General features: G+C 38.7%; 1 protein-coding gene across 1 annotated transcript in view; it reads left to right on the top strand.

The window, feature by feature from the left end:
- ELOVL2 (ELOVL fatty acid elongase 2) overlaps positions 1-15,485 on the top strand; it is a 53,084-nt gene that overhangs the window by 16,460 nt on the left and 21,139 nt on the right. The window contains exons 2-3 of the mRNA XM_082752809.1: positions 5,923-5,986; positions 11,660-11,847. Of these exons, the coding sequence (XP_082608935.1) occupies positions 5,923-5,986; positions 11,660-11,847 (252 nt within the window). The remainder of the gene's footprint in view (positions 1-5,922; positions 5,987-11,659; positions 11,848-15,485) is intronic.

Below are 15,485 nucleotides of genomic sequence, written 5' to 3' on the forward strand. Positions count from 1 at the left end.
TGAGGCTCACATTCCTGTTAGCTTTATAACCTCAGGAACACCACCATCAGCTCAGCTTTTTCTGTGGTGTCTAAAGTAGCCAGGAGAAGGTGCTCAGTACTTTTGGCTGTAATCACTTTTCAAACAGCTGTTCTCCATCTCCTCCAGAAAAAAAGTAGAAGCCAGCCTATTTGATGACTCAGCTCCCCTACTAACTTACTCTCAGATAACCGGTATGTCTGAAAGCTACCAGGTTCATGCAGGATGCTAACATGCATTCAACCATTTCCAAATACTTGCAAAAAATAACCCTCAGATGCAAAGATACTACCCTCTTTCTCACAAAAAGTGCTGAACTTAGTTAATAGTGACTGGAAAATGCCCAGGCATTTGCATGTAAGCATGCAAGCTTTACCAGTAGAATGGAGCATATAATGTGAAGTGTGAGAAAATAATAGGAATAAAATATAATCTGGTTGAAGGATACTGAAATTCAGATAAACTGCTTTCAAATAAAATGTGTACCCTACAGAAATCCTTTAGAAATACTTTATATTCTCAAGCGGTGTTATTATTTGTTGTAACTTTTAGGATGCTCTTGAAATTCTTTAAATAATTTAATGTCCAGAAAAAAATAGCATCTTTATTTCCTGGAGCAATAACAATTTATTGTAAAAGCTTTTAGAAGAAAGGTGGTAGAAAGAAAAAAGAAACATTTGAAGACTGTTTTTTATTTTCTGTTCTAAGCTGGAACAGCCTTCTTTTGTTTGTTTGTTTTTCTCTACCGTACTGTATTTTTCAAATAAATTTTTGCATTAAATTAAAATGCATTACACAACTTGCATTTCTGTAACAAAGACACAGATCTCTCTTTTCTTGTAGCTCTAAAATAACTATATCTTTAGATGAAGTCACCAATAGTTCTCTCTATTAATCATTTTTTATTATCTTCTGCAAAACTGGAGTGTTACCAAACATTGCTCATGTATTACACGGGCACCACTCTGGACCTGGATCACCAGCAGAACTTTCCTTCCTGCAGTACTGCTTGTCTTGGGTCACTGCTGTTGCACTGAAGTACATTCCTTCTTAGGACAATACAGTTACAAAATTCTGCTGGCTTTGCAAAGCCAATTGTTAGGAAGGAATCAAACAGCAGGATTGCTGCACTAGCAAACACACCCTGCATGGATGCATCTTGCATTGACAAAATAGTCCTTCAGCCAGCACAGTTTATCACAGTCAGAGGACTGTGCTTCTCCTAGGAGCTATGGCAGTATTTCTGGGCTGATTAAGTTTCTGTGATGCTAGCTAGCCCTTAATCTTAGTCTGTCATCAGTGTTGACTGAATGTCCCAGAACATGGAGCTACAAAATTACCATATCAAATAAAGAGTCCAGTTTCTGCTTCTTTAAACAATTCATCTGAAGTGCTAAAGAAGATCTAAGATAGGTTCCTTTCTAGCTATTTTGTTCCTTCCCTCCCTGCCTCCCTTCCTGTCTATCCATTGGGATAAGTGGCAGTCCTCCCCCACCCTGCTGCCTCTTGAGCTCACTCCAGCTTGTTCTTACTTTCAGTGAAATTATCTAGCAGTCAGTTCCATATGCTAATTATAAATTGCTTATAGCAACAGTCAGCTTCTGGATGTCTTGTCACCAAATTTCATTTAACTTCCCCCTTGTTCTAGTGACATAGCCTATAGCAGCCTCTGACTCATCTTTCTGCCTTCAGCTTCATCTGTCTCTTGCTTTCCCCTACAGATACAACACAGAAATCCTAAAAGATGAAGACAAAAACCTAAAAGGTGGTCTGAAACAATCTTTTGAAGAAGAATTGTCCTGCATTGCACATCTTTGTTCCAGATTAATTTTAAATCTTCCAAGCAATAAGAAAGATAATTCATTTTGTGAGCAGTTACACCACAGTCCTGAGACTTATTTTAGCCTTTTCTTTGCTTCATTTCAGCCCATATTGCAGCCATTCTGGAGTCAACAGTACAGTTTTCCACTACTTGTTTAATACTTGGCCATTCAAATATGGGCAGACATCTAAAATTGTTTTCTTTAAACAAGCTGATAAATTCTGATTAATTCCATTAGTGCTCAGTAGCTGACTATGGAGCAGAAGTCTTGAGGGAATCAAAGAAAAGATGTCATCTAAATAATAAGAAAGAAATCACCATACACTTAATATATATGTTTTCTGTCATGGTTGTTTCAAATATCACATTTACTTCCAGAAGCTGTATGGGCAAGAAGAAGCTGACACCTACTTCTGTTTTTTGTTTGAAGCCTGAAATGAGATCTCTTTGCATGTAGAGTGCATTAGTTTCTGCATAGCTGTGTAAGAACAAGCAACAAATTGTCTTGGATTTTTGAGATACTAACTGATATTCCAAGCATTTGCATGCAAAAGATTTCCAGACAGTGTAAGAAAGATTAAATGCAGTTTACTCATCTGTAGGACCTTTATTTCAGAAAATGATTTAAAATCCACATAATCAAACAAAAAGCCTCACAATGCATATACTTAAGAATTACCTTTTATTTGTATTTCAGTCAAAGTTATTCTCTGTAATAGTACTTTATGCACACAAAGAATGTTTTGAGTGTAAGTTCCTCACCCCATCTCAGAAACTCCAGTATCGCTGTCTCTGAATTTCAAGGAGCCTTTAATTTTAGAATACCAGTCCGTAGACTTCTCATGGTTACAGAGACCCCATACCTGGGAGCAAATTCTCATTCTAAAGGGTTTGTGACAGCAGCCAAGAGATCCACTTTAGGTGGGTTTCCTGTCCTGTTGGTGGTCATTCCTCTTCAGTGTCTCCCAAAAGATCAAACAAGTTAGTCACTTATTCCCATTTCTGTTCTAAAAATACTGAAACTCATAAGAAATCTCTATGTTGCTTTATCATCACTGGCTTTATTCTCCCTCCCCATCTTTCCTCTTGGGTGCTTTGATCTGTTTGAATAACCTAATATGTGTTTTTGTAGGTGTAGGTAAATAGATCTTCCACTAATTTGTCCTAGTCCTGCCAAACTGCTAGCATTCCCAATGACAAGAGCAATGTCCTGTACAACAGAAGGAAAATTGGAAAATCAAGAAACACACATTAATCTTTAGCCTTGTAGCTGAAATACTTTCATTGATAAAGGCTATTACAGTGATTTTCCAGAGAGCATTGAGTTCTCAGAGCATGTATTTTTGTTCAGACTGGTTTTATTTGCTTTTCTTTACAAATACAACTGACCATGTTGAGCAAGACATTTTCATCTAACCTGTCCAGAGGCAGGAACTATTAAGGACATGTTCTAAAGTCCAGAAATACAGTCTAGTCTTTTGAAGACATAGAGAAAGCTCCATAGAGCTTTCTTAATAAGCACCAAAGAAAGGTGACAGAGCAGTCATTCAAAGCAACCTAACTTTTTAAAACTAAGAATATTTTTTTCCAAAATATTACTACTAGCATTTAGTATATAAACAAATATATCATCTTTAACAACACTGTAAATCTGTAAGACAGCCAAACTTTTTTTTTTTTTTTTCTTCATGTAAGCTAAAATAAGTTGCAGAAGAGTTAAAGGGGAGGCAAATGTTGGGTCATTTTAAAGTATATTTATTTATTTTGCTGTGCCTCTTACAAAAATTTCTACTCTCAGATGACCTATGAAAAGCAAACCAGACACTGAATCAATCAATTGCTAATTAAGGTAGAGTGGAGCAGAGTTGGGAGCTGGTACAAGCTTTTTTTTTTTTTTTTTTTTTTAATCTTCATTCTGCTCTTCCTTCTTAGTGATTATTCAACAATTTCTATTCCTCCATCTAACTGGTAGAAGTCATCCTAGAATTTCCATTTAAATGCAGCCTAGAGTAGATTTGTCTACAGAATTTAAATATAAAAGGAATACACATGGTTTCTTACTTTATTCCTGACATGATGTAAGATGTGCTTATATAAAGTAACCATGAAAGCAAGTAGCTTTGAATGCTCGTTACTACAAGACATTTGATTCCATTAAAGTATTTTTTACAAAGCAGTCTCCTAAGTCTAAATGCACACACACACACAAAACAAACAAACAAACAAACAAACAAACAAAAAAAAAACACCAAATACATGAGTACCTCAGTTTCATATTAATGCAGGAAGTGGGCAAGTCACAGAGGAACAGTAAAAAATGGCATTGCCCAAATGGCAATACCTACACCATGAAATGTTAGCTGATGAGCTGCATAGCTGAAGGTGTAGAAATGGAAGCAGATATTTTGCACATCCTGGAAGCAATGTGGCATCCTACAACTGAAGGCATCCTTTGGCTGCCAAGGGGGTTGTCTGCAGCCAAGAAAACACCCTTTCCCAGAGCCAGCAGGCAGGACAACTTGCTAAAGTCTGGTTCAGTTTCTTCAGTGCTGTGAAGTATGAAGTATCATGAATAATCACTTTCCTTCTCTCCGTTTTCAGAGCAATTCCTTTCTGGTGTTTGTTGATTCCTTTCTGTTGTTGTTATACTTTTTGAGTGTTTGCTTCTTTTTTTTTTTTTTAAGAAGAATAAAATAATTTTTTATTTTTTTTTTTGGTGGTGATGGTGGTGCATTTTTCTACGATAATGTGAACACAGCAGCATTTAGGAGAAGCAGTTTTGCAGCCTCAGTTACTGCAAAACCTCTTGCTCCCTAGGAGGTCTCAGCTGTACCTATATATTCACATAAAAGCTGTTCACTTTGAGCATCCTGAGGACCAAAACTTCAGAGGGGAAGAAACACATGGGGCTTGGGAGGGCCAGCAGCTTTTCCCTGCCCACACCACAACCCAGCCCCTGTACTTGTCAGGGTGCAAATGTTGCTCTTCAAAAGGCAAATCTGCTAATGGAAGCTGCAGCCCAAGATGTCATTAAGACAATCTGGCATTTGAAGGTGCACACAGCCCTTGGCAGCTCTTGCCACATGGAGATGCTCTTTGTCTCTGTCTTTCTCCTCAGTTTGGCTGCATTTGCTAAGTGCTGAAATTGATTTATCAAGCACAGGAAGGAATTGTTGGAAAGCACAGAGGAAGAACCTGGCTGAAGCCAGACTTGGGGCAAAGAGCTGTTCATGCACCAGCGTGCAGGAAGCAGCTGCCCAGAACCGGAGTCTAAGAGGAGGTTATTTTGGAGAGGCCACCACATCTGACTGAGGGAAGGCCTGCGCCGGTCAAGGCTTAGCTCCCAACTCAGTCACCAATTGTCACAAAAGCACTGAGCCTGCCAGCTTAGCAGCTTTATTGGCTTAGACCTCAAAACACAAAGTCTCTGTAAAATTCCTCCTTTTCCTGCCTCCCTGCATGGCCTGAACGTCATTACTGGAGGCCTGAAATCTCCTGCTGACTTGTCTTTAGAACTCAGTGCCTCATTTAGTGAAATCTTAGCTGGCTCGCCCCAAAGGTTTCCCTCTTTAAGAGCAAAGTGTCAATATATTCAGCTCATGTGCAGTTATTAGCCTGGTGATAGCCATGCAGCTTTGTGAAACTTACCAAAGCAATTGCCAGATCCTCTCTACAAAAAGTGATTTTACTTGAGGAAGCAGAACAAAAAAAAACAAACACAAAAATATCTTTACCAGAGAGAAAATGACATTCATCACAGATGGATTTGCGGTGCAGTTTACTTCACTGTCTACTTCCACACTGTTGTATGGCTTTTACTTCATTAATAAAACTTCATTTCAGACCTGGTTCACTTTCTAAAGAGTTCTAGAGTTTTGGCACTGTTTCCAGTAGTGAGGCCTCTTTTAGAGTTTTTTTTTTTTTTTTTTTAGAAGACCTGATGTGTCATACCCTGGAAATACTTAAGCATCACAACATGCTCTTTGCCACATTACTCTATTCTTATTATTGTATTTTCTATGTGAGCTATGAGATAATATTGTTGTTATATGTTTTTTTTTTTCTTTTTTTTTTTTTTTTAGGAGCATCTGAAAGCTTTTGACCAGGAAGTAAATGAGTTTGTGGACTATATGTTTGGACCTCGAGGTAAGTTGCTCCACCTATAGCCCTTTTAGGAAACAGTGACTATCCTGATTACCACTCAAAAATATTCTGGTAATTAGAAGCAGTCAAAATTTTGTTTATGAATAATTTCTCATTGAAAACTGTGAACTAGGCAGAATTGTGATATTTGCAGGAACACACCGTTATCGTAGGGAATTTGTCAAAGCACCAGGCTTTTAGAAAAACAATGCTTTTTGTTTTGACTGTTTGACATATTATCTATAATACAAATTAAAACTAGTCACAAGTTATACTGAAGGTGAAAGAAGAAATGAAGGTGATTTAAAAAAAAAATATACAAAAATCTCTGTGTTATAGAGCCCTTTGATTCTTAAAATATCATAGGATTTCAACTTTATGTCCTTAGAGAAATTAAAAAAAAAAATCTTTGATTTTTCTGAAAGCGGAAGTTTGGAAGTTCTGTTTGGGGATTGATGCTCATTAATAATCTAGTCCTTGTTTGGTCCTGCTATGTAGCAAATAGCCTAATTCAGAAGCACACTTAGCACAATAGCAAGAAAGCGCTCTCAGCACCCTGCAGGATGACATCCAAAATTTCAGTAAACCGGTAGACAGTATGAGAGAACACATACACCCTTCTACTGCCTATTCTTGCTTTCTGAAACAGTTTGGATGAGAATAACTTGAATTGTTATAGTGCTGGTTTAGCAGAGCTTGGACGTGCTTCATGATCTGTTAGGCCTGAAAGGGGCCTAATAGTTGTGCAAATAGTTAGAGCCAGCGGCAAAAAAAAATGAGGTAGGACTGCATAAAAAAGAGAAGGGCTATGGCAAGGTGGGATAGGGCCAAGCAACTGAAGTAAAAAGTAAGAGAGGAGCTTAGAGAGTAGACCCAGTCCTCAGGGAAGCACCTTGTGTGGCCATCTTGTTGCTGGTAAGCCTGTGTTTAAACATTATTCAGCATGTCCAACTTCAGGAATAGCCCTGCAAACTTTGCTCTGTGTTTAATGCCAATATTGCTGTCTGTGGAAATATGGTTATGTATTCTCATTTTGTTGCAGTAATATCCTCTTGGTCCCACAAACAGTTCATGCTTCATTAGGATGACAAGGAAAAGTATAAGTAGCATTCTTAAAACCAAGAAATTTTCATTTTTCTTAGCTGTCTGGCTGAGTACAAAATATCTACTATCATTTCTGCAGTAGATGTGAGGCTTGAAAGAAAGTTTTCTAGTGAAAAGACAGTGAATAGCTTGGGAACTGCAGCAGAAGCGATTAAAACAGACAGAGTAGGTTCGTCTAATTAATGGTTTCTACAGTAATTCATTTTATTAACAAACAACTATGATGACAAGCGTATAAGTACTACTATTTTATTTTTAAATCAACATGATGTTCTCTTTCATTCCTCCTTCCTCCTTGGTCCTGACCACATTGTTTGAAAGGACCAGCTGTAATTAATCCAATGCAGAATCTCACACAGATCCCTGTGGACTTTTAGAAAGCACTTTAGTTAAGTATTATTTATAATACTTGCCAAGTACATTACCATGCCTCTCCAGACACCAGTGCTGAAGATAGCATTTGTCCATGCCTCTTCACCACGCTTTTTTCTTTGTAATTGGTGGTATAGTGATTTCACAAGTAGCAAAGCTCTCTCCAGTATATTTGTATACATAAATAATTCATGGTAGACTGCAAACAGTTTTAAATTGGATAGAATGACACCACAAATGATAATCTAATGAATTTTTGAGAGCTTCCCCAATTGTATAAAACCAAAAAAACATTCCTATTCTTTCTCTCCCCCAACTTTCATCCACAACACCCACTTAATTCAGCAGCAAGGTGGCTTAAAAAGAGAGATACCAATGCTGCATTCTTTCAAAATCAATCCTACATTTGTGGTTTGTATTTGAGGTAGCAACCCTTGAAATAGTGTTGCTATTATACTGGTTGTAGTTATTATTACCTGGTGTGGCTGAGGCCACAGCAGGAGACAGAAAGCCAGGCACTAATTCTTGGAGGTTCTCTCTGCTCACATTAGTAGTTTACACAACCTGCAGTACTACTGTACTAGAAAAAGGGGTGTGCTATCAAATATATTAATTTGATTTAGATAAAGGCCTATTTTGTGTCTTTGTTCTCTGCTGCCAGATAGACTTTGTAAATGAATTTACCTAAAATTTGCTTTTGACCTAACAGACCAAGTCCCTTGGTTCAGGGAACAGAAGCCACATACATGCCCATTGATTGCATCTCTTAATAAGAAGCGGTCTTACAAAGTGATGTTGGTACATATTGTTCTGGATTGGAGTTTATCTAGGTTCAGGACAAAATGAGAAAGAGTGAAATAGCTATATTGTTCTGAAAAAGAACATTTTTACAGGGCCTTCATGTTCTACAGAGTATTGTTTGGTGTTAGGGCATGAAGCTATGTCAATGGAGGGTCAGGCTGGATGTTAGGAGAAGGTTCTTCATGGAGAGGATGATTGGGCCCTGGGACAGGCTCCCCGAACAATGATGACAACACCAGGCCTGCTGGAGTTTAAGAAGCACTTGGACAATGCTCTCAGACTTATGGTTTGATTTTTGAGTGGTCATGTGTGGACCCAGGAGTTGGACTTGATGATCCTTGTGAGTCCCATCCAAGTCAGGATATTATATGATTATGCAAAATTAAGGAATACTGAATTACAGGAGCTAAATCTAGTTAATGAGTTGCTTTTTTTTTTTTTTTTAATCTGCCAAAGAAGCAGAAGTGATTGAGAATAGATATATTTTAACAAAGTTATGTTAAAGTAATAATCACTCCTTCTGTAGTCAATTGAATATAAACAGTAATAAAGCATTGGTACAAAGCCACCTACCCTCAGCATCTGAAAAGGTATGAATCTACTCATACAACATTTGAATTTTCTCAGACACCAATCAGCCAAAGCTATACAGCAACCTGAATCAAAATGTTTCTAAACCTCACTGATAAAAGCCTGATACATTTAAAGAGCCTGTGAAGCTTGCCACTCATTTCAAAGGTGCCAAGATTTCACCCCAGGGGTCTAGCACATCGTGGCCAGTGACTGTGAATGAGCTTATTCACAGAGCAACCAGAGCTTGGGTGCGCCTGCTTCTTTCTGTGGTTGTTGTCCAGTACTTTCACACTCTGACTTTATTCACTGCCCTGGTCTCAAATTTAGATGCTGTGAGGGTTCAGCAGAGTAAAAATAATGCTTTCTTACATTAACACTGTACCTTTATATTACAAGAACACAGAGTAACCTAACACAGAGTAACTGTCGGTCTCTTTTCTTCTTCTGATAACCTGTTTTTTCAAAAATACACTCCCCTTCATCTGCTTTCCCAACACATAAAAACCTCCCTCTTCTTGGCATTCAAGGAAAAGTGAACATGGAAACAGAACAGTCAGGATCCTCTGGCTGCTTTTGATAAACCATTTTCTGCTAATAACTGTCCTACCCTTCAAGGTACCAAGGTCAGGTTGGAAAATAATCAGTACGGGAATAAGTTTTAAAATTTCTCTAGACACTTGAAAATTAAATTGTACAGATCTTAAAAATATTTGATATGCTGACCTGAACGAGCACAAGGAGTTCTGCTTTTGTGTATAACAGGCCACATGCTTGTGGCCACTCACAGCACGAGTGACAAAGCTTTCTGAGGGCATACTAGGGCAGCATTTAATGCTGTTTAGTTTATTTTGTATTCTTATCTCTTCCAATTATTTTTCCTCTTTGAGCAAATATACCATTTAGTTATCTGATGCCAGTTGGCCTTTGTGCAAATAACCTTTATGCATTAAATATTGCAGTCCTTGGATGGGGGGATCCTTTTTAGAGAGCAGTCTTGCTGAAACAATTGCTTTCATTTAGAATACCAATTAAATAAATCAAAACCTTATGCTCCTAAAACATATGCTAGATCAATGTTTGTGCACACAAGCTTTACCTGTCCTGACTCACATGTCCTGTTTATAGCCCATATAGGAACAGAATCACCTCAAAAACACCCATTCCACAGCTTCCCAAATGTCTCGTGACCTTTGAGAGGGTTGTTGGAAGCATTTAGTCTAACACTGAAGTGATCTTAATTGGGCACTGAGATATCAAGACAGAAAACAGGCACTCTGGCTTGGTAATGCGCACCAAAGCAAAGCTGCCCTGAAGGAAGGGCTGTGCTTTGCAGTAGGTAATCATGCTTTCACAACTCTTTTAATCCTATGCCTGTCATCTTTTGGAGAGAGGAGCTGGTTCTTAGGAGTCCAGAAGGGAGAGTCAAAGCCAGGAGAGCACTGGACTTCCACAGTAACTCAGGTCTTATTGAAAGTCTTTCCTGCAAAAGAGCTTACTTCCCACGTGGAGCCCAAATCCATGATATGTGTTACAGCTACTGCAATGGAAGCAAGGTGGGAAGTGGAGGGAAATGCTAGTGAGAAAGAAAGTTCCATTAGCAGATTATTCTAACTCACTTAAAATCTCACTTTACTTATATCTCTCTACATATTTCTGTGGAAAGAATAGTTGGAAAGAATATGATAAAGCAAAATTGTCACAAGCAACAGTTTTTTAAACACTAAGGCACATTTGATGTGTGCAATATCCATTGCCCAGTCCTTTCCACCACAGGTTGAAAAAGTAGTAAAATGTTTTTTCATCCAGTGTGAACATATTCTCTTCTGTTACAGTTTTTAGCATAATTCTTTAAAAGAGTCTTCAAAAAAAAAAAAATCTAAATAATTTAAAACAGTTTCTGAGAGCAGAAAGAACTACTGCAACCTACACAATAGCTTCTCATTGACTTATTTCTTCATATACTCCATAACTCTTGACAGATTTGTCTTTTTGAAAAACTAGCCATGTTGCCACTTGCCTTTCTCTTTGATAAATGTCCAAAGATTGTTGTTGTAAAAAATTAACTCTAAATCTTCCTCTATCTTGGAAAAATAAAAAAAGGAGGGGAAAAAAAACATTTGCTCGTGACATAGAGTTGCTCATAGGACAATGAAATGGTGCTTCCAGATTGGCATGCAGGATTAGGATTTGCTTATATACACTGAACTATCTGATTACCGCCAATGAGATTACTTATGTGAATAAGGCAAGCAGGATTTGACCTTAATATTGCATTTCAGGATCAAACAAATGGAACAAAAACTATGAGAAAGCAAGCCCGTATGTTAGCAAATATCTTCGATAACCATCAAAGTAAACATTTGCTATTTGTTTTTCATATTTAATGTTTTTGAAAAATCCTCTCCTTTTATAAATGTTTTCTAGCCTTCATACATACGTAACAAATGCAGAATCAAAATAGTATAATACTGTCTTCAAGTTGTCTGTTCCTTGAGCAAGTCAAGATAAGGCTTAATTAAGTTAAAACATTAATGAAAATACATACAGGTTTTTTTTCCTCTTTTCATTTTCACTTTCCTGTGAAAATGAGGAGATGTAAGTGACTTTAAATTATTAGGGAATTTTATGCAGTTTTCACCACACATTCTGTGAATTAGTATGCCACTTTTGGGAGGTGATAGCAATGAATAGCTCTTAATGAAAGCAGAGCACAGCAGATTTCCTTTGCATATGTTTTGCATATGTTTTTAATTGTACAACCTGCCTTATTTTAGCAGTACTTTACTATAACATTCTTAATTGCTTGCTGCATGCATTTCTTTTCAGATTCCAGGGTTAGAGGATGGCTACTTTTGGATTCTTACCTTCCTACATTTTTCCTTACTTGTGCATACTTACTGTGCATATGGCTAGGCAACAAGTTCATGAAGAACAGGCCTCCGTTCTCCCTCAGGGCTCACCTCATTGTATATAACCTTGGGATTACACTGCTCTCCATGTACATGCTCATAGAGGTAAGTGTTCTTCAATACAGCACAGCTGAGAAAGGTGAGCAACGTACATTTTTTAGCAGAAATACCTTAGATGGTTTTGCTAGGAAAGTTGACATGAACGGTAAATTTAAGTAAATTTAACATCAAGAACAGTCCCTAAAAGCACTTTGCACTTGGGCAATGACTTGTAGAGTACCTTCCCTGCATTGGTCTCAGCATGTTTCAGCTGTCCTTCCTGAGCTACAGTTCACCCCTGAAGACAGCTGGCTGCTACTATGACAGTGTTTACAAGCTTGAAGATGAATCTGCAGCAGTTGCTGAGTTCAAATATGCCTACACCTCATTATTCAGCATGTGTAAAAATTCCCAAGAATGGCTTTTATTTGTATGACTGCCTGTGAAGTAATTGTTCTTTGTACAAATGCCCATATTTAAATGTGAACAGATTCACATATGAGAGTAAGTACAGATTTATTTATGGTGTTGGCAATTCAATGTTATTTTTTGTGCTCTCCTGAGTACAAAGCTTCCATCATATAGTCAGAGAGTAGAAACATTAAGTAGCGGGCATGATAAAAACCTGCCACTTCAGCCAAGAGCAAGTCCTTTGGGGACTTGCAGGCTGAATATGGTCTCACAGATTATTTTCTGAGTGCTTATCAGGAAGAAACACGCTTACATAAAATCAGGTTCCATTCATAACCAGAAGGGAGGTTTGAATGCATCTGACAAGTTCTATAATAGCAAAGGATTTGAGCAGCATTCCTCTGCAAAGATACGTGTTTTCACCTTCCTGTACGAACAGAGCTGGCCTGAGAGTCAGTTTAAGACTTCTGAGGGTGAGACTCATGCCTCCAGCACCCAACACCTACAGGCCTTGACTGATAACAGGGCAAAGACCTGGTGTGCTGAGGCAGGGAACACAAGCACAACTCATTCTCCTCTCCTGTAATGGAGAGGATGCATTTATTACTGCATTTCAGCTCCATTCCCAACTTTCAACATTTGCCTGACTGATTTCAGATACTGGTTTATTCAGCTCTTCGTTGCAAGGGAGGCTTTTGTGGAATAATCCTAATTCCCAACGAGGCCCTGCCATTATTCCAGTATCATTTTCTCCCCTCTGCCAAAACTGTAGCATCTCCAACTGCTGACATTGCTGCTCTGCTTGCACAGCCCTCTCACAGCATTTCTTGCTTCCTGGGCTCTCAACCACAGCAGCAGTTTCTATGAAAATAACAAGGACTGACTGTTCCATCAACCGGACAAGAAACTTTGCTTTGTCCAGAAGCCAAACAGGACTCTGAAGATTTCAAGTTTTAAATTAATTTGAGCTAACAACCAGGTGAGTGGCCAGGTCAGAAGGCCAAACAGCAGTTTGTGCAAAGGACCAATTGTGCTACACAGTGCTTTTTCCTGGTCAAAGCCCCAGCTGGCTTCCACAATTGCATTGGGTGTCTCAGAGTGCAGGATGAGGTTCAGAGAAAAGGAGAAACAAGCACAATTGCTGGAAGGTTTTATGGTGCTGTACTGATTTTCCTCCAGAATTTAAATCAGCACTTCAATGTTTAAATCTCCATTCTGCTTGAAGGTATATGGATAGCTGTCTTTGGTAGTAAGACTCAATGGAAACGATTAATTGTATAGAAAACAAAAATACCACTCCCTTTCCCTTGCAGTTTGATTTGGCCTGCCACAAGCAAATGAACAAGCAAACAGAATTTTAGCAAGAATATGAATTGAGGTTTTTTTGCCACCTTCATACCTTTGTAGGAACTGTGTTGAGCCAGCTCCCATTCAGCTGCCTCACTGCCCTTTCTTTCCCAAGGCTAACTTTGACAATCGTGGAGTTGCATGAGTCCTCCCTAAGTCCCTCCAGGCCTTGACTCTGTAGCTGGAGGCTGCTGGCTTACACCTCCAAGACCACAGCCAGGCATGGCTGGCAGCGCCTCCATGCTCCCCATTCTGCATTTGTCAGGAACCCATCGGACATCACAGCTGGTTTATTGCAGATGGCACAGCTGTGGACTGTCAGCCAGGCTGGTTGTACATTGCACAAGTCGCTCTTCCATAATAGTGGTTCTGTACTTTTTCACAGCCGATTCGTGTGGTTCCTATTCACAATTTTTCCTGTGAAGGAGCAGAGTGGGTGTTGAGACTTGCAGACCTACCTGAGGAGCTTGCACATCCCTGCTGAAGGGAAAAAGGCAATGATGAAGGCAGAAATCTTCTTCAGCAGTGAATAAGGTTACACTGACTCAACATTGTCTTATTCCTGAAGCCTGTCTCTCACCCCTGCTCCCTCTGTCTTTAATAGAAGGTAAGCTCTTTAAGGCAAGAGTTACCTATATTTAGAGCATTCTCCGTAGTGGTTTATGTAAACACAGTGGTTTCTTATGTAAACACAGCTGATCTCTCCAAGGAGTATGATTCAAGATTAATTCCTAATTAGAGAGATCTATAACAATGGCCTTATTCCTTCATCGTCCCACTGCACCTCCAACGCTGTGGTCTCTGTAACAGAGATAAACATGAAATAATAAGCCCTATTATAGAAATTAACTACAAAGAACAGTTATTGGCATTGTTCTACTTGTCTCTTCTTGGTCTTGTTTACAAGTTGCCACATCTTGAGAGAGCTCCAGAATGGAGTGGGTGCTTCTTAGACATTCATGAGAAAAAGACCTATTCTGTGTCAGAGGTGCATCTCCAAATGCAGACTGTCCCATATGATAGCTTCAATAAGAAACATGATAAACCAACCAATAGGGAAACTTATACTGCAATTCTTACCTCCTCATTGTGCCTGATCTAGTTTAGCTGTCCCCTACAATCAAGTCATGCAACCTCAAGGCAAAAAGGCAAAGGTTATAGCAAGGACTCATAACAAAATTGCTAGATTTTTATGCCTCCAAAGGCAGACTTCCCTTTTGAGCCAGAGCTCTGTGCATTGCTCCATGGACATGAAACTGTAGCTCCATTAGCTTTGAGTCCAACCAATCTCTCAAGCACTTAAGATATGCCATTAACATAAGGTCAGATATCCCTATGATCCCTAAAAAGCAGAATCTCAAAACTCGTGTGTCAAGAATTTTGAAGGCCTCTTCAAATCATTTTGAAGGCCTCCTTGAAGAACAGTTTATTAGACCTTAATCTAGAAACCTGTGCTAGGCAAACAGATTTTTCTGAAGCCACCAAAGACACTTACCTTTTCCTGTTAATTGTAATGGAGAAGTGGAACACTTGTTTTTGGAATGCAGCTTTTTCCAAGTACCTGAAACTTAGACACATTTCCTGTGCTTAAATTAGGCAGGCTGCAGGTGCACTGCAGGAGGGTCAGAAGGTCAAATTCCCTCCCATCTTGTCACTATAAGAGAAAGCTGCATCAGACATTTGTTATTGGATGTGTACTCTTCTGTACCATTAAGTGTTAATAGACTCAGGTCAAACAGATCCAAGAGTTTCCACAAACATTGCCAAAAACCGTGCATAAAACAACCACTACCATTTTGTTTAATAAAAATCAAAACTTCTTTCAATTTCACTGAAAAGAAATATGCCTTTCTTCTACACAAATCTCTGCTTAATATTGTGAAAGTGCCAGCTATGCACAGAAAACCAGCTTAATGTGAAAAGCAATCAAGTATTTGCATATTTTA

Source organism: Aythya marila (genome assembly GCF_965140915.1).
Source record: "Aythya marila genome assembly, chromosome: 2".
Classification (NCBI taxonomy): Eukaryota; Metazoa; Chordata; class Aves; order Anseriformes; family Anatidae; genus Aythya; species Aythya marila.